Source organism: Monopterus albus, unplaced genomic scaffold, assembly GCF_001952655.1.
Source record: "Monopterus albus unplaced genomic scaffold, M_albus_1.0 scaffold3.1, whole genome shotgun sequence".
NCBI lineage: Eukaryota > Metazoa > Chordata > Actinopteri > Synbranchiformes > Synbranchidae > Monopterus > Monopterus albus.
In genome coordinates, this window is record NW_018127883.1 from 8,587,869 (window position 1) to 8,614,115 (window position 26,247).

The following is a 26,247-nucleotide window of genomic DNA, read 5'->3' on the forward strand; positions in this document are numbered from 1 at the left end:
GATGATGAGCCTGCATTGCTGTAAACGAGTGAGTCAACCCTCCCTTCAGACAGACACCGGGGGGAAGAAGACTGGACAGACATAGAAGGGAGACAGGGAAAATACATGGGAACTGTCCTTGGTGCTGAAATCAGGAACAGCTGCCATCTAACAGCTTCCAGTTCAGCTCAGTACAGGGAAGAAAATCATCTAAAATAGAGGCATGCTGTCTTTCAATAGCTGACCCACATCTGAAGCAATCTGTATTACTAGTTTCAGTGTAACAGGTCAGTAACTGACCTGCTTTTCAAAGTGAGAAAGACAAAATGATACATTTATGACAACTACCAATTTTCAAATTCCCCAGCAGGGGGAGTATAATATATGCCCGAACAAATGCTGTAGAGGCTGTTGCTATTGAGCTTTCCCACACAGATCCTGTCCCAAACCAGTTATTTGGCTTTCTGATCAGAAAGAAATGGGAGGGGGATTCTCTATCCTGTAATTCTTTCAGAGTCAAGTAAAAAAGTCCCCTGTTAAAGTACTTTTTATATCCCAACCTTCAGTCCCCAGGGATAACCATAATGGGCTGTCAGGCTATTTGTATACTAATCAACTCCACACAAAAATAATTTCCATAAGCAATGAATGTGAAAGAGTCTGGATCAACAGGAACTGGATATTGTGTTGTACCTTTCAGGCATCCTCCTGCTTAAACTCTTTGAAATTCAAATTTTTTTGCACTGTTCATCTGTCAGTTTATTCAGCAGCACTTAGATAAGATGGATTAATACACTGTCTATTGCAAACTGCTTATCTAAGAAGGAATTCAGTTGCATCATTTAGAGAGAAGCTGATACTGCTACAGTATATTACATACTGATGTAACTGGAAGCACTAACACCATCACCAGTTTTACACTGTCAAAACAGCACACGCATATAACTTTGATTATACAGGCTTTGCAACTTGTTACCCTAATTTTCCCTTGGGACATCAAAGCTGGGGTGTTTAGTGCTTTCACTGCATGCCTTACAAATGACAGCTTCCCTGATGGAAGGTTCTTACTTGTAATTGCTGTAGATTAAAAATGGTCAACTTGCAGTCAAGTCAGTAACAGGCAATTCCTCTCAGTTTCACATGAAAAGATTATGCAACAGGTCTAGTACTTGCAGAAGCAGCCTTAGGCAATAGGATCATTGTTGAAATATACAGTATTTTATATGAGGCTAACAGGAGAATGATGTCACAAGTCCGTAAATAAGGGTCCTTTTCTCGGGCACTGCAGAGACCAGGCGGGTGTGGTGACTGCATTAGTAGACGCGCACAATCCCGGCGCAAATGCTGGCAACAAGGCCATGATATGGACAGTCTTGTAACGGCTTTCCACCATTGCTATGACTACCTTGCACTTGTCGGGTGTATTGAAGTTCAAATCATTAATCTGCTGCCAGGAATTTTGACAAAACTACCTATCTTTCTTTATTCTGACAATCACAAGGTGCCCGCTGACGGTGCGCCTCCCCAATCCCGTGTTAGATAGAAAAATACATGCACAATGACAATCTGACATCTGCACTCATCTGACAAGTTAGTATTCTCCACAGACACCACACTCTCTCCCTCTGAGCATCCCATGCCGTTTTTGTACGCCTCCTTTCCTCTGTACCCCACTCTTTCTCGTTCCTATGCGGATTTTTTTGAGCAAGCTTATTTCCACACACGAGCAACAATAGAACTGAACGACGGCTTTATAAAATATGCAGATAAACATGCAACTCGGAAAGCACCTACATCGCAAGCACAACAGTTTTCATGCTCTACTGAGAACTGACCTCCCAGTCTAACGAATCCCAGTCTTCGGTAAACATCCGGAGGATTTCTTTTCATCCAAAAAAGCGGACCAGGCGCAGTGGTTCTATGGAGCGACTGGGCGATGCGATGCCATTGCGCTTTTGGTATTATCCTCATGAAATCAATTTGAACATGGGGGCGTCGTTATTAGAAGGCATCTCGGCGGCGTCGAGACCAACTTGAGAGACAGATCGACGATGTTTTGTCTTACGGTCCAACATTTTTGATTGGCGAAAAGGTTGCAACCAATTAACACACCACTTGCGCTTGGAGGCGAATAGTTCCTGACAAGGCGCTCCTTTTCTTGAGCATCGCTTCTATTTCAGCTGCTGTGCTGCTTTTTGGAAAAAGGTGGCAGACTACACAACACACGCAACTTCTCATTTCCAGGATGTACGAGGAATTTACTGTAGCATATACTCCAAAGCTAATAAATCCCCATAGCTCATTTGACAAATCCTTTCCCACTGCTGAAAAGCAACAATAAAGGAAGCATTTGAAGGTCCCTGCATGAAGTGGTTTTTATAGCACGTGACTCAATCTATTCCATGCTGAAAAAAGCTGCATTAGATCCAGAATAGGCCTTAAGCAGTGGAAGAAACGTTTTTTGGGGGTGGGGGATGGAGGGTGGTATTGATGTGCTAAAATCAATGACACTGGTAGCACACAGCAGACTACTCACCATTAGCACAGCAAAGTTATTATGATGGGTGCAATGAATAGTGGTCGTGTTGCCCCCGGAGCCTGTTATGTGGCAGCCCTCTGCCCTCCAGCCACCGTGTCCATCTAGCAGGTCAAAATCCCAATAGGCTGCGGTGGGGTCTACACCCAGTGCGAAGTGCCTGAGCGCAATAGTTACAGAGTGCACGGCGCTCCCGAGGCTGCACCCATCTGCAAGAAAAGCAGCACGTTCAATTAAGGAAACCAAGTGGAAAGTCTGTAAGTGCTATGGCAAAATGGACATTGCGCGCACATTCACATTCAATCTCCTGTATGCAGAACACAGCCTGCGCGCATTACGTAGGAATCGCTCCAGTGTTAGCCTGTTAATGCAGCTGACAGACTGTCGTGCGCAGTGTTGTAGATAAACTTTAATCTCACCGGCTCTTTTCAGACAGAATGTACTTGTAAATGACATGTGAACAATCATGTGGCGATTTCATTCATCCAAATAAAATTAACAGTAGTAAAAGTAACGGAGTTTTGATTTATTATGGCATCGTGCACAGAAAGCTTTGAAACGCCTGTATCAACATGTTGCGCAGAACAAACTGATACATTCTGTATATATGGAACCTGTGTGTGCCTTTGCATTACTTACATCATGAGGACTGAAACCTGTTAACACGCTCCCACTGTGGGGACTCGGCCATCCTTGTGGGGACCAGCTTCCCACAAGGGAAAATCACAGAATTTTAGGGTGGCAACATGGTTTAGGGTTAGGATGAGGTTAGGTATTAGGGTAAGTATTAGGGTCAGGGTTAGGTGTTAGGCAAGTAGTGGTTATGGTTAAGGTTAGGATAAGTCTACAGGAAATGAATGCAAGTCAATGTAAAGTCCCCACAAGGAATGAAAATACAGCGTGTGTGTGCGTGCGCGCGCGCGGGGGTAAGCATGTAGTCCATGTCGGCAATACACTTCAGCGTTGACATCACAGGCATAATGATACAAATGGATTTCCTCTTACCTAATTTGGTGAAAGCAACTGGTGTTGAAACGCTCCTACGCTTCCCATCATCTGCAAGATTTGACGAATTCCCCGTGCATGGAAAGAGTTTCCCATTGCGAAACACAATAAACTGCAGCTTGCAAGTGGAGTTATCAACAGATTGCAACACAGAGGAGGAGACAGGCGTACCAGCCAGCGGTAAATGGATTGAGGCGACTGCCACGGAGTTCTGCGGATGGAACAAAAAAGGAGAGGAAAATAAAAATTTAATTATGTTCCCTAGATGCGCAGGGAACTAACTCCCATTGAAGAAGACTGACAAATTGCTTTTCTCTCCAGCAGTGGAGGCGACCATGGACCACAAGTGACCAAGGGAATGAGAATCACGTTTGTAGCGCTCTAGTGCGCCTATTTGGTCAGGCTCCCTGCCGCAGAGGTGGAAATGGTTCTTACCATTTCAGCTTGAGGGCACATCAACACTGCAGCTTGATTTAAAGAGACAACCGGTCTGACTTTATCTTCTTTCCACTGACTATAACAACCAGATAAGCCCCCCAAAACATCCCTGGTAAGACTTGAAAAAATTGGGTTTTGGGGAGAAAGACGTGGTCAGAGAATATCAGGGGGTACTCACTAGCCATCTTTTAGTCAGTTTCTCTTCTTTTTTTTATTGCTTTAACTGCAAGCAAAAATAGTCCAATATATCCCTCTGCAGCCATCGCCAGAAAACCCAGCAGAGTTGCATTCAAGATCCACAGTCCCTCTGATTTGTTATGACCTGTAGCTAATAATATATGAACAAATAACATATCAGCAGTCAAGAACTTCTTCCTGTCTTGTCCAAAGAAAATGTGTGCTAAAATGAGGATCCAGCCTTTTGAGCTACATAAAAACAGCAGCAGGAACTTTGGCACAGCTAAAGATTTAGTGAATCAAAGACCTGCTGGACAGAAATGTTGCTCAAGGGTGTGTGGACTAGTGACTGCACTTAGGGTGAGACAGGCTGCACTTAATGGCTTCCAAAATGGCAACATCAGAATGGACTTACACATGTGGCCACATGCTCAGCTATGCATCCCATCAGCTGATATATTCATGCTAGCTCTAATGTGTTGAATATTTCATACTTAAATAGAGAGAAGAGGAACTACAGTGTTCTTGCAAAGGCTAATAGACGTTATTCAAAAGGAAAAGGCTTCTATGCAGTTCTTATTTAATTATAAATACAGTATGTGACAAAGTAATGTGTGCTTAAACATAATTCCTTTACATTACAATAACCGCATACAAGAAGTCAGTGGTGGTTTTACAACTAGCTATTCATTTCTGCATTGAATCCCTTTTGGAAGGCTATTGATTATCTTGTGGTGTATGTATATGTGGTGAAAGGGAGAAAGAAACCTCTGTGACAGTTAAGTGACTTAAACACGTTATTCAAGGAGTCCCTTCTTGTACGGCAAACATAGATGCCAGGTGACCTCCATCCCTGAGGGGGATATGCTTTCAAAACGTACAACTCACAAAAAGAAATCTTATCTTATATACTTCTCTCCTCACCTCTTTCTACATCTTTTATCCTTTTTTTATGTGGTGCATCAAAGGAATTTACAACCCAGAGTGGTGCTATAAGCCGTGGAGTGCGCAGGGTTCCATTCTAGGTGACAATCTATGTTCCTCCTGAGCAACCTGAACAACTACATTTCCTCAACCCCAATGCCACCCAGGACCTCACACTTCAAAGTTGATTTAGTTGGTGGTATCTCAGCTGTCCGACCTGCCTCCAAGCCCCTCCCTTTCTAACAGGGCACCATACTGTAGCAGTAGTAACTGTAATCACTCTCTCCCCTCCGTCTCTCGCTCTAGCCTCGGGATCATTTGCCCTTTCCTTTATTTTCGCTTCACTTATTCTTTCCTATACAGAGGGTATCCAGGTGAATGTCAGCAGTCACCTCTTATTTCAGGCTGTTACCTCTTGTCCACATCCCAGCCCCCTTGATACATGGCCCTGCCTGATAGAACAGCACAGATGCAAAACAGCCTGCAGGGCAAAACACAATGGTAGTGTTTGACATGGGGCAGCCACCAAATCACAGCATAAATATCACTCTTAAACATTGCTCTTTGACTTCACAGGGGGATTACAGTCACATTTGTTTAGTCAAAGAGGAGAAAATTAAGAGAGTCAGTAAGTTTTTTTTTCACTGTATGATCCAAAATTACAAAAAGTGAGAGCTCTGTGCCTTTGTAGATATATCAGTGGGAGAGATAAAAATTTATTTATTTGCGCAGGCAGCAACCTAAAAATTAACTATGAAAGAAATGAATTTAGTTCAAAGGGCAGCTTGCTGAGCTCAGCTCCAGTTGAGAAGAACTGCTGACGAGCATGATGGGAGATTTGCATAATTTGTTTTTGTAATCATTGGCAGTCCCTGTTGGTGCACACATGGTCAAAGACACAATGACCATGACAAACAGGAAGACATCAGGGGACTTCATGGGGTTGTTTCTACCCATGATTTTTTAAAGTCTGAAAGAAAATCACACTTTGCTCCCAAGCAACATTTAGCTAGACCTTGTCAGCACTCTCCCAGAGCTACTTTTGAGGTTTGAATGGATTTGTGTTGCCTGGCATTACAATATAAACAAATGAAGCATAATTCTACAAGTGTTTTCCAAGGCTGCAGCTTCAAAGACGTTGTCCTCTTGAGCACTGTTATGTTGTGGTGTTGTTAGCATTATTTATCAAGAGAAATTAAACACAATCCTACATGGTTGCCATGCCGACAAGAGCCTGTTTCTTACAGATGGGACCCTTTGAGCAGATTTGCAGCACGAAATCAGGCTCTTTGGAGAGGCAACGCTTCAGCTGTCAGCTCCACTCTCCTCTGTCAGCTCTGACTCAACCTGCCACATCACAGGGTTGTGTCTAAACAAAAACATTCAAGAGGCTGCAGCAGATGGACAACATTGTTTAAGTGAAAAGGTTGTGTGGATTACAAATTAAATGAATTCAGTGTGTGTAAAAGCATAACTAATATAGTAGCTGCACTGTGAGTGATAATGAGCCAAAAGAGTCAGGTCTTTGAGACAGAACAAATCTTATGAGGAAAATTCACAGATTTGCAGCATTAATTAATGCTAATAGATGACACGCTCCATAGAACTCAGTGGGCATTTTCATCATCTTCCTCATCCAGAAATATACTGTGGAAGAGTTTGTCTCATCAGCCTTCTGGTTCCACGTCAGTCCAGCTTACATGGCTGTTATAAGTGTCAGCAAAGATGACTGTGACTCAGGGCAGAATATCTTCTCAAAGTGCATATTTCCAAGCAGCACTGTAATGATAAACAGTTTGGGCACACAAAGAAAAGAAAAACTGTTTTTTTTTTTTCATTCCTCTGAGTCAGTTTCCACTTTTAAAGGGTTGGTTCACCCAAATCACTAAATAACAATCTAACTTAACTTACCTCTTGCATTATCAAGCCATAATGATAGTTTCAGATGCTTTTTGCAATATCTGACAAGTGCAATATGGTTAATGGTAGAGACAGATTTTGGTCATGGCAAATAAACTATGACTAAAGGATTATTAGGTTTAGGCAAGTAAAAGACTTTATTAAGCTAAGATCTTAGTGGTAGTCAATAAAAGGATATATATTATGTGAACTCTTGATTAACTTACTGTCCCAAGTAACAACAAGGACCTTGTCTTATGTTATTACAACAACTTTAATCTGAGGTTCACATCTGGGTGAGTCACATCAGAATGGCACTGACTGGAGAAAGGGATTGTCATTGGGTACACCATCTCAGTGACCCCTTTTGCCCTCGCCATGAATCAAGTCAGCCAAGGTAGAGTGCAGAGGTCCAGTAACAAAGTCAGGAGTCTGGCAGCCTCCCAGTCTTCACGAATGACTCGGAGAGGCTATTCACGTGGATCCTGATGTGTTTTAGGCCAGAAAAATCTAGGTCCTTGGTACTGAAGAGAGGGAAGCTGACTGACCAGTACCACTTCTCTCTTGGAGGCACCTGAATCTCATCAGTTACATAGAAACCCATAAAGAGTCTCGGAAAAACCTTCAACTGCACTCTAAAAGATGCTGCTTCCATCAGAGTGACAAACCAACATGATGCCCAGGATCTTGTGGTCATTGCTTAGTGTAACTCCTTAACCACAGCCACAGTAGAACTGTCTGTGAGTTATGTTTGTTGTATAAACAGGAGTTCTGAAAGTCTGACTTGGTGCAAGTCCAGGATTCAGTGGTTTTTTTGGAGCCAGCATCTAGTGCCCATCAGCGGCACTGCACTTTAACATACAGTATTTCCGCACGGGCCTCAGTCTTCAGCCCTCTGATTTAAAACCAGACAATTCCAAAGGGCTCACATACTTTTCTTGGCAGTGTATAATGTGTCACCTCTTAATGCAGAATTATAAATCCACCATAACCACTATCCACAGCCTCTGTCTCTTCATATCAGGCTAGTACTGTATTACATTGATGGTTGATATTCCAGGTGGGAATTTCTCAAAACCTAAATAAAAAACCTAAAGCCATGCAGAAAGGCTGGATACCACTAGAGCAGAAAATACTGTTTTGCAATTTGGAGAGCCAAACCCTTTAATATAATTCAATTTTTATTGTCTTTAAGAGTTAGTCTGACTTTTTATTGCATCTTGATGACAACAAGTTTGCTTGGAGGCTTAGAAAATATAAGCAGTTTAATAATGATTCATATTCTTGTCCATGTGAGGTGAGAAAATAGTTCTCCAGCCAGGACCTGCAGAGAAAACCAATGTTAAACCCCAAGCCTTTTATCTATTCATATATTCACTCACTCTGTAAACCATTCATTATCTGTTTATTCACTAACATGCCCACTCTGAATACTGCAGAACCAGTCATTATTGGCCTGTTTGTGAATATGAGTGAATTGTCATGACTGGAATTCCAAGAAAAGAGTCAGTAACGGGTACATGACAAAATAGCTTTTACCTCAGATTCAATCTAGATTTCACTCACACACACAGTCACGTGGTCTTATTGGAGTTGGTTATGCTTTACTATCATCTACAAAAGTTCTCGGACAACACCACCATTGTTGGATTTGTATCTGGGGGGATGAGTGGGAATATAGGGAGTGGTGGAGTGGTGTGAGAAAAATCACCTGGTCCTGAACACCAGCAAGACAAAAGAGATGGTGATTGACCTCCGGCAGAGATCACCACCACTCACGCCGGTGAGCTTTCAGGGCTCAGATATTGAGATTGTGGACACCTTTAAATACCTGGGTGTCCACCTCAACAATAAACTGGATTGGACCAACCAACAACACAGATGCCCTGTACAGGAAGGGCCAGAGCCGCCTCCACTTGTTGAGGAGACTGAGGTCCTTTGGTGTGTGTGGGGCACTCCTTCAGACATTTTATGATTTTGTGGTGGCATCTGCAGTTTTTTATGCTGTTGTGGGTTGGGCAGGAGGTAGCACGGTCAGGGACAGAAAGAGACTTAACAAGCTGGTTAAGAGAGCTGGTTCTGTCCTGGGCTACCCTCTGGATTCCATTGAGGAGGTGGCAGACAGAAGGATGCTGGTAAAACTAATATCCATCATGCATAACCCCTCCCATCCCCTGCACCACACAGTGGAGGCTCTGAACAGTTCTTTCAGCACAAGACTGTTACATCCCCAGTGTAAGAAGGAGCGTTACTGTAGGTCGTTCCTTCCCACAGCCATCAGACTGTACCAAACATCACTGCAGTGATAAGATAGGTGAAATTATGAGGGACTATGCAATAGTCAACTGAGGTGCAATACTCAAATCCTGGGGGTAAAATGCATTGTAAATATGCATGTGTAAAATTTTGTCTTTGATTTCTCCCGAATAATCTATATTGTCTTGTTTTGGGTATTTTTGAGTAGTTTTTTCAGAGATCCTCATGGCTGAAATACAGGTATTTCCCCCATTGCGGGATTAATTATGGGAGTAATATTCTTGTCCTTGATCTCTTGGAAACTATATTTTGTCTTGTTCTTAGGTATTTTGATTTGTTCTCAGGGATTAATTGTGGGAGGATCATTCTTGTTCTTGATTGTCTCTCAAATACTATATTCTGTTTGGTTTTAGGTACTTTGGAATTTGTTTCTCAAGATATGTGTGTGGTGTTTGTTCCTATAGTGTTTTGTTGCTGCTCGCTATTGCTGCTGGAACACAGGAATTTCCCCATTGTAGGATCAATAAAGTCAAACCTACCTTTACTATCATCACATCTCTCCCACGCTCACGCTTCACAAGTCTGATTCAGTTGAAGGGTAGAGAGACAGGATTAATGGGCAGTCATTTGGTGCAGCAATAATAGCTGGCTATCACACAAAGTGGTTGTGCTACCACCACCTGAGAAGTGGAATCTAGCTGTAACTATGGAACAGGCAACAGGGTCCTGTCCTCTTTGTTTCGACCGCCAGATGGATAAATAGATGAGTTCACCCTTTCATTCAGTACATCTTTGAGCACTGTTTTTTCATTAGATTAGATTTTATCAGATTAGCCTTCATTTATTTTGGATCTTCTGTGCAATGGAAGGACAAGACAGCGACACAACCAAGGTCATGTAAAGCCACTAATTCACAAACAGGTTTTGCACTGCTCACTGTTCCATCTGTCAGATGGTGTTATATCAGACACATTGCACTTCAAGCCAGAAACAACTGTAGTATGCTGACATTAAATGTCACAACTGCCCCTGTCTGTTATACCCATAGAATTAACCAGAAAGTATGTGTTCCCCTTGAACAGCATGATTAAAGTAAGACCTCCATTTGGAGAGAGAGGGGGTAGAACAATTGCAGTCTCTTTGGGCCTTTTCAGATTGTAATTTGAGATTCAGCTCAGAGGTGAAATGAATGTGAACTGGTGTGTGCGTTGCAGATTGAATCATTCAATTAATTTTCAGATGTTATTTGATTTTCTGCAAGCATGGTGTTTGTGACAATCTAAGTTTTGGCAAGCCAAAACCATTTACTGATCTCATAAACATATGGCAGCAAACAGTTTACACACAAACATACACATGTAGATAAAAAGGTGATTACAGATCTTTTTTTCCTTGATGTATAGTTTGTATTAACTGAAAGTAATGTTGGCCCAGTACAGTATGATTCAGTAGCAACAAGGTATAGTCAGTGCTGTCCAAGAGTCTCCATGGTAACCTGCCTATGAATCTGCGAGACAGTTTCCCTCTACAATGCTAGAGTAGGGGGCTTGCAGCTGCTTCATGTGTTAAGTGCCTTTACATTTACATGGGCACACATAAATATACATGACTGTGGGGAACTGGGGGTCATTCACCAGCAAAACCAGAGTAAAACATGCAACAGAGGGATGGCTGGGAACAGAATGCACCTCCACCTAGCAAAGACAAATCACACTGAGGAGAAAGAACAAAGCATTGGAGATGAATCACCTCTACAAGTACAGCATAAATGAGCTTCTGTGGTCCCATCACTGTGGTAGATGATGCAACAAGCTGACTGCTTCCAGCTGAAACCTGCAGCTGGGGGAGGCAGTGAAGCAATCATGCACACGTTGCCTGTCAGCCAGGACAACAACATGAAAGTCATCATGTAAAGACAAAGGCTGCGTTGAGAATGGCTATTTATGATAAAAAGCCTTCACAGTATAACAGTGTTAAGAAATATCAGGTGGTACTATGTGGTTAAATATAACATTAACTGTTCAATTATAGCCATTTTATTGCATACTGAAAATATCGGAATTCAAAAAGAGGCATTGCTTGCTTTCCTTAAATGTATTTAACTACTATTAGCATTGTATAGAGATGTGATGGTCTGAGTGGCCTGGGAAATTGAAGCAGAGACATGGAAGGTGACTGCCATGTATTTATTGCCTCCTCTTACAGTGCCATATTAATCCCTTTCCACTAATGCTTCAGCTGCACCAAATAAAACAAAAATGGCTTTGGTGGTTATCTTTATCTCCTCGGGATGATAATGATGAACTTGTTTGCAACAGTGACAAACTCACTTCCAGGCCAGCATGCTGTTTATTGTGCTGCTACTGTGTGTTTGGCTCTGTGTGTCTGGTAGAATTGCATTCATCTGTGAAGGTGCATTTATAATACCTTAAGTACAAAGTATGTACAGTCCTTCACGGTTCACACATAAAAGAATAACAAAGACATTTCTGGTAACAGATCAACAAGGAGGAGCCAGAAAGCTTCTGCCCACTGTGCTTAATCATATCCTTACTTTACTTAAATTCTATCTCTACATCTTCAGATTCAATAAAGTGTGTTTCTTCATACAGTCATAGATACAAACATTATTTACTTGTCTACAAGTAAAGACATATTCTATTGAAATGTTCAGGCTTGGATTGGTGGATTCCAATTTCCTCAAAATGTCAAAAAATCTTTAGAAGCTTCTTTGACTTAATTAGTTCCAAACACTCATAGCTTCTCCCTAATATACCTAAATATGCTACTTCTGTTGTGGTACTTTTGTTTTGTTGTTTGTTTTTTAGTAAACTAAAACTAACAACAATCAAATGAATACATTTGGCTAAAATTAATGTACATTTTAGTAAAAACTCTTAAACTAAATCTAAATCTAGCACCAAAATTAATCCTAGTTTTTGTTCAGTCTGGTTTGGATCACATCCAAATCTTTGGCCCTGTGAAGGCCTCTAATCTGAACTGCTGTTGTCCTCCACAGAGGAACATGCTACAATCTTTACATCTTTAAAGAAGTAGTCTGACATTTTGGGAAATAATTGTATTCCCTTCCCTGCCAAGAGTGAGCGTAGGAAACTGGTTGGTTATGTGGTGACTTCATGGTAGAGACAATCCTCCAGTAACTCCCCATAAAACCAATTGTCATTTTAATTTATTGGATTTTGTATAAAATAAACAATATAACATGTTAATTAGTGAGCTTCAGAAGTGCTGCTTGGCAGAGTTTTAAACCTTTGAACAGAGCCAGGCTCCACCCCCTTCTTTCCAGTCTTTATGCTAAGCTAAGCTAACCACCTCCTGCCTTCAGCCTCATATTGAACACACACATATGAAGGTAGCACTGATCTTGTCATGCAACTCTTGTCAATAAAGCAAATATATTTTCAAACATGAAAAAAGTGTTTCTTTAAAGTCTACAGGTGGTGAATACTGGTTAATTAAAAAATAGAATAGCAGTTGCAGTTTCCTCTCATTCACTGTAATGTTATTTTTTCTTTCCAAATAAGACTGAGGAATATTTAAAATATGAATGTAAAAGAAATATTCTTCGCTAGTGAAAACAGCAGTTTGTTTGTGAAAAAAAATCTTTTGTTGTTGTTGTTTACAAAATTTTATGTAATACATGCATATTATGTGTTGGATGTTTGTGCTCAGCTGCTGTTTGGCATTTTGTTCAAGTCTCCCAGTCTTGGTCATGCTGAGGAGCCCAAGACACCTCACCATCAGCAAGGTAGGATGCAGGATTTACTGGGGCACTTCATTAATCGATCTGTTGAAGCATTACCATAGTCAGCTCACTCTGACCATTCAGCCTTCCCTCTAGGTTTGATCAATGAAGGTCCCATCCACAGTCAACCACACCTGCCCTCCAGCTGCAGTGGGACCTGAGCCAGTTGACTTATATGATGAAAGGAACAGAAGGAAGCTTCTATTTCTAAATCAGACAGGCAGCTATTTCTCCAACACCATGATTGTTTTCTGCAATTCTCTTAATAGGAAAAAAAAAGCAGATGATGAACCGAGCTTATACTGAGCAAATGAAATCCCAGGGGATCTGTGCTCGATTTTGTTAGCCGTTAACAGTAATCTTTTAAAGAGGGGCGATAAGCTGGAGTCAGTCCGCTGTCGGTTTAACACAAGCACTGTAAAATGTTGCTGTAATAGAGGTGAGGTAATGTTCATGTGACTTAACATATTAAAATACCTGGATACACTTGAAATGCATGCATATGCCCTGTGTATGCAAAAGCTTAGGACTGCCACACATGAAGTGATCATACATGCTTACAAATTCACATACAGCTATCTTTCACTTTAGGTGCTGATTTATTTTTAATGGATTTTCTGAGGAATTTTATGTCTCTATTAGGCAGCAGACCGCTGACAGGAAATTCAAGGAAACATAAGCATGGAATGACATGTTTTCTGTCAACAGACCATAAAATAACAGGAATTAATCGTTTATGTTGACAGGCATAACATACTAGTAGCATTGTGAGGTATGTGGCTGTACCAGCAAGTGGAGCTGAAACAATTAGGTAGAAAATTGGCTATTACCATTTACTATTAGCTCTTTACTATTCTGATAATTGTTTGTTATTTTTCTAAGCAGTGAAGCCACATATTCAGCACCTGCAACTTCTATACCAGTTCAATATGTAAATATTATCTGCTTTTCTCTATGATAAACTAAACACTATCTTTGGGTTTTACACATATGGCTGGTCAAAACAAGACATTTACAGGAAAGAAATCACCTTGGAGACAGCATTCACTATTTTCTAACATTTTCAAACTATTAATTAGAAAAAATGTCTGGCAGATTATTATAACTAACATTTTAACTTAAATATCTTTTGTAAATTGAACATATTAACTGGAAAATTATGGATGGTATTTTTTAGTGTTGCCTGGCATTTTATAGACTGTACTACTGTTAAAAAAAATTCTCAACATAGAACTGTAACCAAAATAATTTTTCTCTTTTTTGGCTTGTATAAAGTTTTCAAAGTGCTTACTTTCTCTGTTTAGCCACATACTGTACATCTCTCATGATAGCCTTCGTCCTTAATCACTTTTCACCTTCTGATATAGTAGTCGAGATATGTGAACCGAGGAGCAAATAAAATGAAAGTGCTGCTTTTCTGGACAAAAACACTTCATATGCTCTCAGCTACACTGCTAATTAATGTGACTGTGACAAGCAATCTCATGCACAATTTATAATTGTTTGCTGGTGCCACTGAGGAAAACAAGATATAACTTGATTTGGACAAACTATCATTCTGAAGTCCAGTTAGTTAGCAACATTTTAAGTAAGAGTAAACAGTTTGTATCAAAAGTGTGGTCAACCATGGTCCTGTGTCAAGCACAGGTGTGGTTCATTTACACGGACAGAGCGAGATGGATATAGAGAAACAATGCAACAAAATTTGCCCAGAAAAAACTACAATCTATTTATTCTTTTAGCTTATTTGGGAAAACGGTGAGATCCATTCCATGAAAAGACTTAACATATTTATAGCTTATCTGACACATTTTCCTGATTTACTTTGTATTTGTCACCAAGCATGTAAAAGCAAATGCAATATTTCACTTTCCTCCCCCCAGGTTCCAAATTAATATTTATAATTAAAGGCGGCACACAATAACGCCAAGCGTCATCTCTCAGTTTATCAGGTTTTTTACACAGTCATCCATAGCACATTACTGAAATAAGGGAATAGATGATTTGGGTGGAGCTAACTCAAGTAAATCTAACCACAGCCCATGCAAGCCCATCCATCTACTGAGTCCCCAGACTGGCCCAGATTAGCATCAGACAAAAGGACAGACTTTGATCAAAATTGATTAGGTGGGAGTCGTGTGTATTAGCCTTCCCACTTCTTTTAACCACAGTGACCACAAAGAGGCAGAGTCTGAGAAAGGGAGGCAAGTCATTCATCAGATATTTGCTTTCACCCTGATTAGCAAACAAGCAATGGTGTTAACAGCCTTTTGGTCTCTTTAACATATGGTTCAGAATGCAACAGTCATCCTTAATCCAAGCTTTAGAGTCTCTAAAAAGGTAGAACAGAGAGATGTGAAGTGATCGTTTTGGATAGATATTTGGCCTTGTTCCAATTTGGACTGTGCAATCAATGATTTACCTCTTCAGGTTAGTATAGGAGCTTGGGTGTTTGTTTTTCACTGAGGAGTACCTAGTATCCCACTTCTGACACCATGTCATGAAAACAGACACAAGGTCTTAAAATTTCTAGTTTATATTTTATTATTACAGCCACATGCTGACTCCACAATAACAACTCCTCAGCACTTCACTCCAGTTACTCCTGGATGAGATCCTGCCCAAAGCATTATGGGACATGTAGTACCATATATTCAACAGCATATTCAACACATTTTTTTTAATGATGACAAAACACTGACAGATAACACAGTTTTAAGATCCAGTGTGAGATCTGATGATCAAAACTCATTACAGAAGAACCAATACCAACTTTGATGTCCTGTCACATCATCAGATCATAAACAACAATTAAGCTGTGTACATATACTTCTAATCACAAATATTTTATAGGGCAACAAAGAGTGAGGAATAACGTAAGGGGTTGGAGTTCATGAAATCAACAGCTGATACCTTTTCTCTATGTTTTACCACATTTTTGGAAAGCATGCATGAGTAGTTCTAGCTGGTCATTACTTCTAAGTGACAGTAGAGTACAGTACAATCAAGACAAAGCATCAGAGGTGTGTGAGAAAGCCTTCTTATTACACTGCAATTCCAGGGTATGAAGGCCGTAACACGTAGCAGTCATTTGTTAATCCCCCTTTCACTGTAATTATAGTGTAGTTACAGGGTATGTGGGCTGTAAAATAATGTTGTGTAGCTAATGGTAAATACTCAGAAATCCATAACTGGTATGCTGTTTGTACCTAATATTTTGACACATATCATTTGTGGGTTATAATTCAAAGTGTTGCTTTGAAAAGTTTTGTTTCATAAAATCTTTTATCTTCAGTTGAATAATCATTTAATTATGCCCTGACTTTTTGAAGAGAAAAGTGTATTTTAGGACTAGACAATATTAAAATAGCCATCTTCCAAATATTAAGATGGATATTTTTTTTTGCAGCAGAGAGAGCTCCTTGACCTCAACAGGTCTAACAGCTCAATAAACCCCATAATGTATGCATGGCATACTGCACGGCATTTCCATGAGGATACAAGAGACATACTCCACCTTGACTCTTCTCTCCAGTGTCAGACTGGAGTGGGATTTAGCTGTACTGATGGAGGGAGTGGAGGGGGAGGAGTGGTGATTTATAACGAAAAGCTCATTGCTGCTGCCCCCTCTGTCCTGAGAGACACACAGTCTGGCTGTTTGTCTGCAATCCTTTGACCCCAAGCTACCAGTGCTGGCCATCTCCAGCTCTATCAGACTAAAGAGCCTGCCACATGTACCCAGCGACCGTCACTATGTCACAGCATCTGAGCTACACGGATCTCAGGGGTGTGAGCTAATTGGTCACTTTATGGCAGTAAGTTGTTCTCTTCAGAGGAGGTTAGCACTACTATCAAGGTGTCATTACAGCAAGAGAACTTGACCCAACTGTGCAGTGGTGAATGCAAAGATTTGCTCCTTGATTCGACTTCAACTTCATTTAAATGTTAATTTGGCCTCTTATTGCTCCTCTATTCAAACATACTATGTTAGGTACTCATTTTCATCTCCTTAAGGAAGTCACCATATCATTTTAAAATTATTTATTGCTTTTCCAGTACTTCAGGTGTCAATCAAACTGAGAACAATCATGTGAGATGATGGTCCAAACTATAAGTGACCAGTTACATTATACACAGTCATTTGATTCACTGTATTTATAAAGTACTGTATAAATACAAAGAATAATTAGAGAGGTGTATAATTGCACTGACCAATATACTTCAATATTTAGGTAAAAGAGGAACAAGTAAATGTAGGTCCATGGGACATCATTATCTTTTCACAAATCACATGTACAATAGATGCTAAGGCAGGAGAGAAGAAAAATTCACCAAACACAATCAAATCATTCAAGACTTCAAGTCAGACAAGAGAAGCAAAACATGCCAATGCTGCACTGAGCTGCATCACACACTCACATAAACAATGTGAGTGTAAGCATGCTCGTAGTGACACAATGAGATAACAGCTCAGTGAGACCATGGTGGTGATTGTGACACCTCTCCCTCAAACAAGCTGCTCAAAGGGGAGCTGCAAACCTGAAGCCTCCAGGGAGATCTGTATGAGAATGGATGCTTGACAGTGGCTAGCAGTTAGTCAGACTTTAGTTCCATTCCAGGGATGGACCTTTCCATGTCAAAGTAAATACAATTTTCACTCAGCTAAATCACCTCAGGTACGTCTTCATCTCAGATCCCAGATTAAGGTTATGAATGTGAGTGTCAGAGAGAAACAGAGGAGAAAGATTAAATCAGTGTTGAGTCAGGCTGTTGATTCGCTTGCGTATAAGTGCTGTATCATTTGTAGTTTGCCCCATTTGAATACTATGCACACAACATTTAGTGCAGTAAGCGTATTGTATCACTTGTATCACAGTAGACTTTAGTAATGGCCAATCAAACCAGCTCCTCTCAACCCACAGAAAACCTGATTGATTAAAAGTTTATTTTAAGTTGGTGTGGCCATTAATATACATTTGAGTGCCTGTTCTCGTGCTTCCTAGCCTATACTGTTGTTAGGAAAATTGCCAGTACGCCTGCATTTGTGAAAAGGGGTGATCTGAGCAGGTTTTCATGCAAGCGCAATTCTGGGTCAATATGAGCACCAAAATTGCATCGCACTGCCTAATCAGCATAAACACAGCATCAGGGATTGAATTTGAAGTGACACTGACTTTGCGCTGGCAGGAAAATAAAGAGCCCTGAGTGTGTGTGCGGACTGCCTAAAAGGGTTTTAAACAGTGAATGTCTAGAAGAAAATAATCATGCCTCATTGTGCTCACTGTGCCAGTCCTGAGAACGAGCTAACTCCCCCGATGAAGAACCCACTTGATATGTGTTGTGACTACTGTAACGTTAATTAACAGTGTGAAAACCCAACTGTGTTTATGCCTGGCAGTTTACAGTAGCTAGCTATCCACAGACTCGTGCTAACACAACAACAGCAGCTCAATCTGCACAGGCTGGAGATCATCAGAAAAACTGCTAACACTGGAGACAAGCAATGTTTCCCAAAACCATTAAAATGAAAGTCATTAAGTGACATTCCCCTCCCATGGTTTTAAATCCTACTTACTGGTGGAAAAATGAATAAATCGGCTGGATAAATCGGTAATCCAGGTACACAGAACAGGCCCTATGCAGCACTAATTGCTATATTAAATATTTTAAATGTGTTTTAGCAACAAAATGGAGTCAATCCACCACAATGTTTTAGCAAGAGCATTAATCTGTACTAATCAAAATTGTGTTTATCGCTCAAAGTCCCAATTTAAGCAGATTGTGTGGCATTTATGGGCCACAGTGGTAGTTTAAAAAGCTGCTGTTGTGTGTATTTTTTAAACAATTAACTGACAATTAATTTTTAATGTGCCCAGTAATTAATTAAAGAAATCTCTGGAAATTTGTATTCTTTGTTACTTGCAGACATGTTCTGATTTTTGCAAATGTTTTCACTTTTTATCCCAACAGTGAAGCAATGAGATCTTAACTTTTTCAGTAATGTTTATATTGCTCTTTATTGTATGCACTGTACCCTGTCTCTGAGTAACTAGAGCTGGACCCAATTGCTGCATAATGTACAGTATATACATCCTTTTGTTCACACATTTTCCATCTACATTTAAATGATACTACCTAATAAAATTAAGCATGAAATTTAATTAAATAATCCTATAAAACTGAGAGGACAGTAAAGCTTGATAATATTTGGGAGGGAGGATTACTGAAATACCTATACAGAATATCCCCCACCCCCCAGCTCAGTGATCAGCAGATATTTAAAGGCCTTTCCACTGATGTGGCAGTAATTGCAGCAGTTCCCTATCGCCACAGCAGAACACCATTCCACCTTATCTCCATGACCTTCCCGAGACAGCCCTTGGTTCCTGGTCCCAGGATAGAAGAGGGAGAGACAGAGGTAGGTTGCATAACACTCCTCATGCAATCCCAAACACCATTATCATTTGTTGGTTCCTCACAGGAACTCCAGCCTAAGTCTAGCATATATGTACAGGACATCAACCATCCATCTCTTTGTTGAAGGCTATGATGTATGACAGCTACTGTACCTTCATATTTACAACTACAGCCGCTTCATCCTACGAATCCTGACCATAGCATGCTCCAGGAGCTGCAGGACCCACAAACATGCTCCAAACGGTGCAGTGCATGTAAACAAGCACTGTCAACTAATGAATTTAATAAGATGGATGGTAGGAGATTCTTGTCAGTGCAAAAGATGAGGCAAGATGATATCAGCTTTTTGCTGGGGCCTTCCCAGGAGCCGGAGACTCATACCTTGGGCTGATGAGGCAGTGAATATTTATAATATTTATAATGAAATGTTTGGATACAGGTTGAGATTGTTATAATATCAAAGTAATAATCCTTAATATTTTCATAAAGTCAACCCTGGTTTTGGCCTGCAAGACACCTAGTTGTTCATTTCTGTGCTGGATTCAAAAAGCATTCACAGTAAACAATACAGGCTTGTAATCCAGCACTGCTATAATTGCATCTCACTGATACCAGTCTCACTCTTAACTCTTCACTCTCCTAGCACAATATCAGAGCTGTATGAAGTTACTGCTGAAGCAAACCAAGCATTTCCTACTGGTGCTGCTGCTTCACATTAAAACCGTTCAACTGAAAAAAAAACAGGTGGTGTGTATTGTGAAGCATTTAGAGGAAACACCATGCATGTATAACTGTGGTTAGCACTGATCACCAGAGGTGAGGGACTCAAGTCAGACTTAAGTTGCAAATTTGAGGATGTGACGCTTGCTTGACTAACACTGGTAAAAGACCTGACTTTGACTTGATATTCACAACTTAAGACTTACAGTAGACATAACTGAAATGTAGCTCACCTTTTTAAATGAAATATTTGGATTTTTCTAAATATTGAGAAGCTACATTTTGTTACTGAAACACAATTGGGTGATTCCTACTGCAATGGGTGCAAACCTGGTAACCCACCAGAACACAGCAGACCAGCAGAGGGTAACACAGGTCACAGGATGCAGCTATGGAGAGGCCTAGTCCAAAAATAACACAATTTGGATTCAAGGATTATGTTTTTGATGATGGTAGTAAGAACAGAAAAGTAGTATGCAAAGTCTGTAGCATAAAAATCAGTGACACAACCACCACTACATCCAACTTCATCCATCATTACAAAGCTCACAAAGAAAGGTAAGTACAAGAATGTGTCTGTGAATGTTATTTACTAGTTAAAAGTTCATTTATAGTCTAAATTTTCACTTAATAATCCAAACAAGTTTGTGATTGTTTCACTTAAATGCATGATATTCCCAAAGCACTATCAGATCATCAAAACTTTATATGATGACTTGTGACTTGCTTGACCTACAGTAGGGACTCAACTTCACTTGCTTGATTCTCACCACCGTAATTTTGGATTTGCGTGAGAGTTGAGGGTTAAGTCTTGAAACTTGCATGTGTGTGATTTACTCCCACCTCTGCTGAACACTCCTCTACATTGCATCTACAATCCAAGAAAACCGTGATCAGTGAAAACAGTGAACAAGAGGAAACAGCCACAGTGGTGTGTGGGTCTGTTACTATGTTAATTGTCTGTTTACTACTGTGGTGTGACAACAGAATGTAGTGTTTTCCTCCACTACATTATTTAGGGGCTCAAGGAGAGGCTTGGTTCAATGTTTGGCACTGGCTTGTTTTGTTTAGCATCCCCTTTTACAAAGGCCCTAGCCACCCCCCACTTCCTATATTATTATTTCTTAATTAACGCTCACCCTTGCTCACAATCTAAATCTTGCTGGCTCTCCTCTGCCGCAAGCAGAAAACAACTTTAGGTGGATCTCTTGTTTGTCCTAATGCTCTGTTTACAGGAACATGCAATGCAAATTAACCCTCATGTAGTCTTCGGGTTCTTCGATTGTGTTGAGTTTAAAAGAATGCAGTGGGTCCACCAGACCAAGGAAGGGTGGCTGTGTAACAAAATATTTGGGAAGCTCAAAGGTTAATTCAGATAATAAGATAACAGCTTTGAATGCATAAATTATGACTGGCTGGATTAGGAGGCACTGCATTTTTCATTAAAAGGTGAAAAAGACCTGAATGAGTATTGAATGAATATTCAGAATCAGTGACTTATTTGTCCTCCAAATTTGTTCCCCAATTTTGGCTTTAAATCTAATTCATATTCATGCTGTGTTATACATACACTGACATAAATCAAATCACTACAGAGAAACATTTTTTATCAAGGTCACTTAGGTACAGTAAAACAGAGAGAGTGTGAAGTCACTCACCCAGGGCTAGAATAAAATCAGTCAGCACAATGATAGTGATTGAGGCTCCAACCTTAGGGGGTGGGGCGGGGGGGTCAGATTGGGATTTGATATGGTACTCACCAATATCAAAAGAAGTTTAGCGTGAACCACGGGTAGGGGAGGAACTGAGGTGAAAATGCTCCAACAAGTTAAAGCCACATCATTTAGAGCCAAATGTCTTAATTGAAAAGCTATATCAATTGTAGATAGCAGCACAGCCATTAAAAAGCTCCAGTCTACACCCAGACTGTTATATGACACTTTTACAGGAGGAGCTGGAACAAGACCATCGGACTGCAGGTGGAGAGCTGGTGTTACAGGAGGGCAGTGGTGGATAAAACAGATTGTTATTGAACCATTAAATCCCCAGTGCCAAATGTAATTTGAGGTTTTTGTTGCTTTGCCACCATTAGCTGCTAACAATCCTGTCGCTTTAGGGCCTGTCCTGATAAAACTAGAACAAAGACAAGGGCGAACCACAACAACAGTATTCAATCTACGCAATTATGGCCCCGTTAACATTAGCCCATCTGATTCCTTAATGTCAAGGCAAACAGACACACCACTCAGGGAGCTTCCAAATCTCATCAGAGAGGAGACACAGGTGGAGAGTGAAAGCCAAACATTGCAGCGTAATGTGATGAAGCGACAAGTGAGAGCCAGAGGAATAGACAGTGAGGAGTGATAGGGACAGATAGAGTCTTGATGAGAGTGGTGGGCAGGTGTGTGTTTGTTTGGGATCGTGTTTTTGTGTGCGTGACCATGAATGTGTAAAGCTCAGAGGGTAAGTGCACATTGAGCGACAAGGGACAGGCTGCATCACCATAAAATTTAATCTATTAAAGCTTATCCCAGACAAGACCACTACATCTAAATTCATCTCAGTCTGTCAGGCCCTAAACTATTCCCAATGCTGCTGCACCATAATGGGTTGTGACAGTACATGTCCTAAGGAATGAGGAAATAAGAGATCTCCATGTCACAGCTGTGTCATTTTCATACAGCTGCTTGGACAAAAACACTAAATTACTGTATGTGTTCACACAGTTAAATGAGTGCATTTTTGCACTGGTTTCATACAGCTTTGCATAGAGCAATATTAAAGAACCTAATTGTTGCCATTATTCTTTGTACCAACAAAGTTAATAACTAAGCTCTGCAGGAAGGCAAATGGAAAATTATTTTTCAGACTGTGCACTGTGAACATCCATCACAGTTTACAGTTTACAACCTGCTGTACCTACCACAGATCTGCCCACACAAAGCCTTTTTTGTGCAATGAGGGATTATTACCAACATTTCAGGTAATTTACCTTAGGTTTTACCTCCAAGTGAACCACGGTCAAGTTCAGGTTTTTCTAATGAGTGCCTGCTCTGCTCTGGGTACATTTGTCCTCTTTCTTCCCACTGTAATCTTTTCTGCCACATCCAGTTTTCCATAATGTCAAGTCCCCTTCACCAATTCTCACATCACTAGAATAGAATATCCTTTATTGTCATTGTACCAGTACAAAATTATAAAAGCTACAACTGTACACAGTGCAAGCTGAAGTGCAAGCAAAGCACCAAATATTCCAAATAATAAAACCACAAATGCATCAATCACATCAATAATAAACAGCAACAATAAAAACAACTAACATGTTCCACTAGTAATGTAACAATCCTATGAGGAGTTCAGAGTTCTGATGGCCCAGGGGAAGAAGCTGTTTGCACGTCTGTTTGTTCCGCTTTTTATGCTCCTATACCGCCTACCGGAGGGCAGTAAAGTGAACAGTGAGTGACTAGGGTGGGAGGAGTCGTGTATGATTTTCCTGACTCTGCTGAGGCACTTGGAGAGAGAGATGTACTCCAGGGGGGGCAGAGAGCAGCCAATGATTTTCTCTGCCGTGACTATCACCCTCTGCAGAGCTTTCCTGTCTGATGTTGTGCTGCTGGCACACCACATAGTTATGCAGTATCTTATGACAGGTCGATGGTAGAGTGATAGAAGGCCACTAGGAGCTTCTCCTTTAGTTCCACTTTTCGGAGCAGCCTCAGGAAGTGCAACCGCTGCTGGACAGCTAACACCACTGCTTGAGTGTTAGCTGTCCAGGAAAGGTCCTCTGAGATGTAGTTCCCCAGGAATTTGAAGGTGGAGACCCTCTCCACAAGGTCCCTGTTGATGTAAAGTGGAGCAGGGTCAACCCTGTGCTTCCTGAAGTCAATGAGAATTGCTTTTGTTTTGTGGGTGTTGAGTGAGAGATTGTTTCTGGTGCACCACTCTGACAACCTCTGCACCTCGTCCCTATATGCAGACTCATCACCTCCAGTTATCCAACCATGGTGGTATCATCAGCAAATTTAATGATTGTGTTACTGGAGTGGTGAGGGGTACAGTCATAAGTGTACAGACCAAAGAACCTGTATTCCTGGAGCAAATTGGTCTTTAAGATCACCCTTTACACAATGTGGATGAGCCGGAAGATTCTAAGGAGAGGGTCACATCACCAGTGTTGTGACCTGCAGTTCCTGGAATGGCCCCTTAACTGGCTCCAAATGGGAGTCAGTCCCCAAAGACTCCCATGTTAAAATACTCAACTTTACAGCAGAAATAAACATGTTTACAGCCTGTTACAACATACTGTTTTGGTTTCTATAGCTCATTCCCCTTTCCATGGCAACTGTACGGAGAGTGAATGCTGCCCCTTTAGGTTATATTGAGACTAGAAGTTCCACATAATTAAGGCTGCTTTGAGTGACAGGCAGGAGGGTCCCACCATGGGTGGTTGGCTGCCAGCTGTCTAGTAAGTGCCACTCATGCTCCACCTCTTTGCCCATTTTTGAATGGGTGAAAAAGTGCTTTTGTTATGGCAGGTACAGCTAGATAGGCCAGGTATTATGGATATAAGAAAAATGTGTGATCAGACAGTAATTTTGTTAAATGTGATTCTGGGTGGACATGCTAACCACTGTAGCTTACATTACATTAGAATCAACAAATGCATTGTTTGTTGACTCTACACTTGCTACAGCCCCATGCATATCACTTGAACATCTTGATAAATCCAAACTTTGATAGGCCTGCCATGAATACTTATGGCTGCTAAGATATGACTGGACAATCAATGTGCAAGGGAGAGCAGCAAATAATTTCCTTTGGTGAGTACAGTTTCATCAGAATGAACAGAAATGATGGTCAAAACTACAGAAATAAGATGCCCACTGTAATAAACTGGAATGATCCTCTAAGTGTCCTGTGGTTTCTGTTTCCTTGCAAAAGACCCAATCATGGAAGTGCAGCTCACTCAGATCTGATCAGATGTCCTGCAAATCTGAAAGTACAACTGCAACACAATCTCTTATCTAAAAGAGCAGCAGGCAGCAGTTGTTTTTTCCCTCCCTCCCTCCCTCACTGCTCACCTTCTGGCCTTCCTATCGCCCTCTTTCAATGCATCCCACTCCTTCAATCTGCCAAGCAGTGAGTGCCTTGAAACAATGCACCAATCATCGCACAAGGAGCAAGGCTCACGCCTCCTCTACTCCTGTAGTCCAGTGGGATTGGCTGCCGCTCTGTGCTTTCCAGAAAACAGCCAGATCCTCAAACCACTGTGTAGCTGCCAGGAGCAAAGAGCTCTAATGATCACCCCCTACCACTGAGGGAAAACCAAGGACACACAGGCACAGAAAGACCTGTGAAAGACCTGCAAAAACCACAGCATGATGAGGGCTATCTATCTGTCATCCACAATAATGAGTTCATTTCAGCTGGAGATGATCTTTATAGAATGGGTATTTCCTTCAGTATCTCTCCTTTTGTGAAAATTGTATTTTCTATTATGGTGCAGATTTATGCAGGTTATTTGCAGGATGACTTGGCAGTGGATTATTTTGCTCCCTTGTGACACAAACAGCATCTTGGGATATGTTTTGGGAATGACAAACTGAGGTTTCTCAAGGACAAAAACTTATAACCTCACTCTCTCTCCCTCCTTCATTTAGGCTTTATTTATGTTTACCTCTGTTTCTGTCACTTGCCCTGTCTCTGCTTCTCAGTCGTCCACATTTATAATGACTCTCCTTTTCTCTGCCGTTTAGTGTCTTGGCTCTACATGCCTTAATTTCTCTGCCTGATGGGCTCTCGTTCCTCTCTGCCATCTGTCCCCCTCTTCTCTACCTCTCTGTGACTTGCTTTTTGTCTAAGAAAGGGAAGGCTTTTAGTTCCTTATCAAACTCTCATGAATTATGAACACCCACTGTCCAGTGACCTGGACAGAAACACATGTCGCTCTCTGCCTGCCTTTCTGTTGAAGCAGCTCAGAAAAAAGAAGTACTGCACTCCAGCCAGAAACACCTTGTTCTGTACACATCTGGGATGAATTATTTAAGCTGTTGTGACCCACACTCATCCCCACACCCATATAGGATGCACACAGATCACCCATCCACCTGCCGAACTTCAGCCTAAACAC

At 41.0% G+C, this 26,247-nt stretch overlaps 1 protein-coding gene across 4 annotated transcripts in view; it reads right to left on the minus strand.

Moving 5' to 3' along the window:
- Positions 1-26,247, minus strand: part of adgra1b (adhesion G protein-coupled receptor A1b) — a 163,788-nt gene that overhangs the window by 44,830 nt on the left and 92,711 nt on the right. For 2 of the 4 annotated variants that reach the window (XM_020599331.1, XM_020599323.1), the window contains 2 exons: positions 3,521-3,731; positions 2,516-2,724 (listed from right to left, as the gene is read on the minus strand). The exons of 1 other annotated variant lie outside the window; for it this stretch is intronic. In XM_020599331.1, coding sequence (XP_020454987.1) covers positions 2,516-2,724; positions 3,521-3,731 — 420 coding nt within the window. One more of the 4 variants, XM_020599348.1, reaches the window with a different exon arrangement.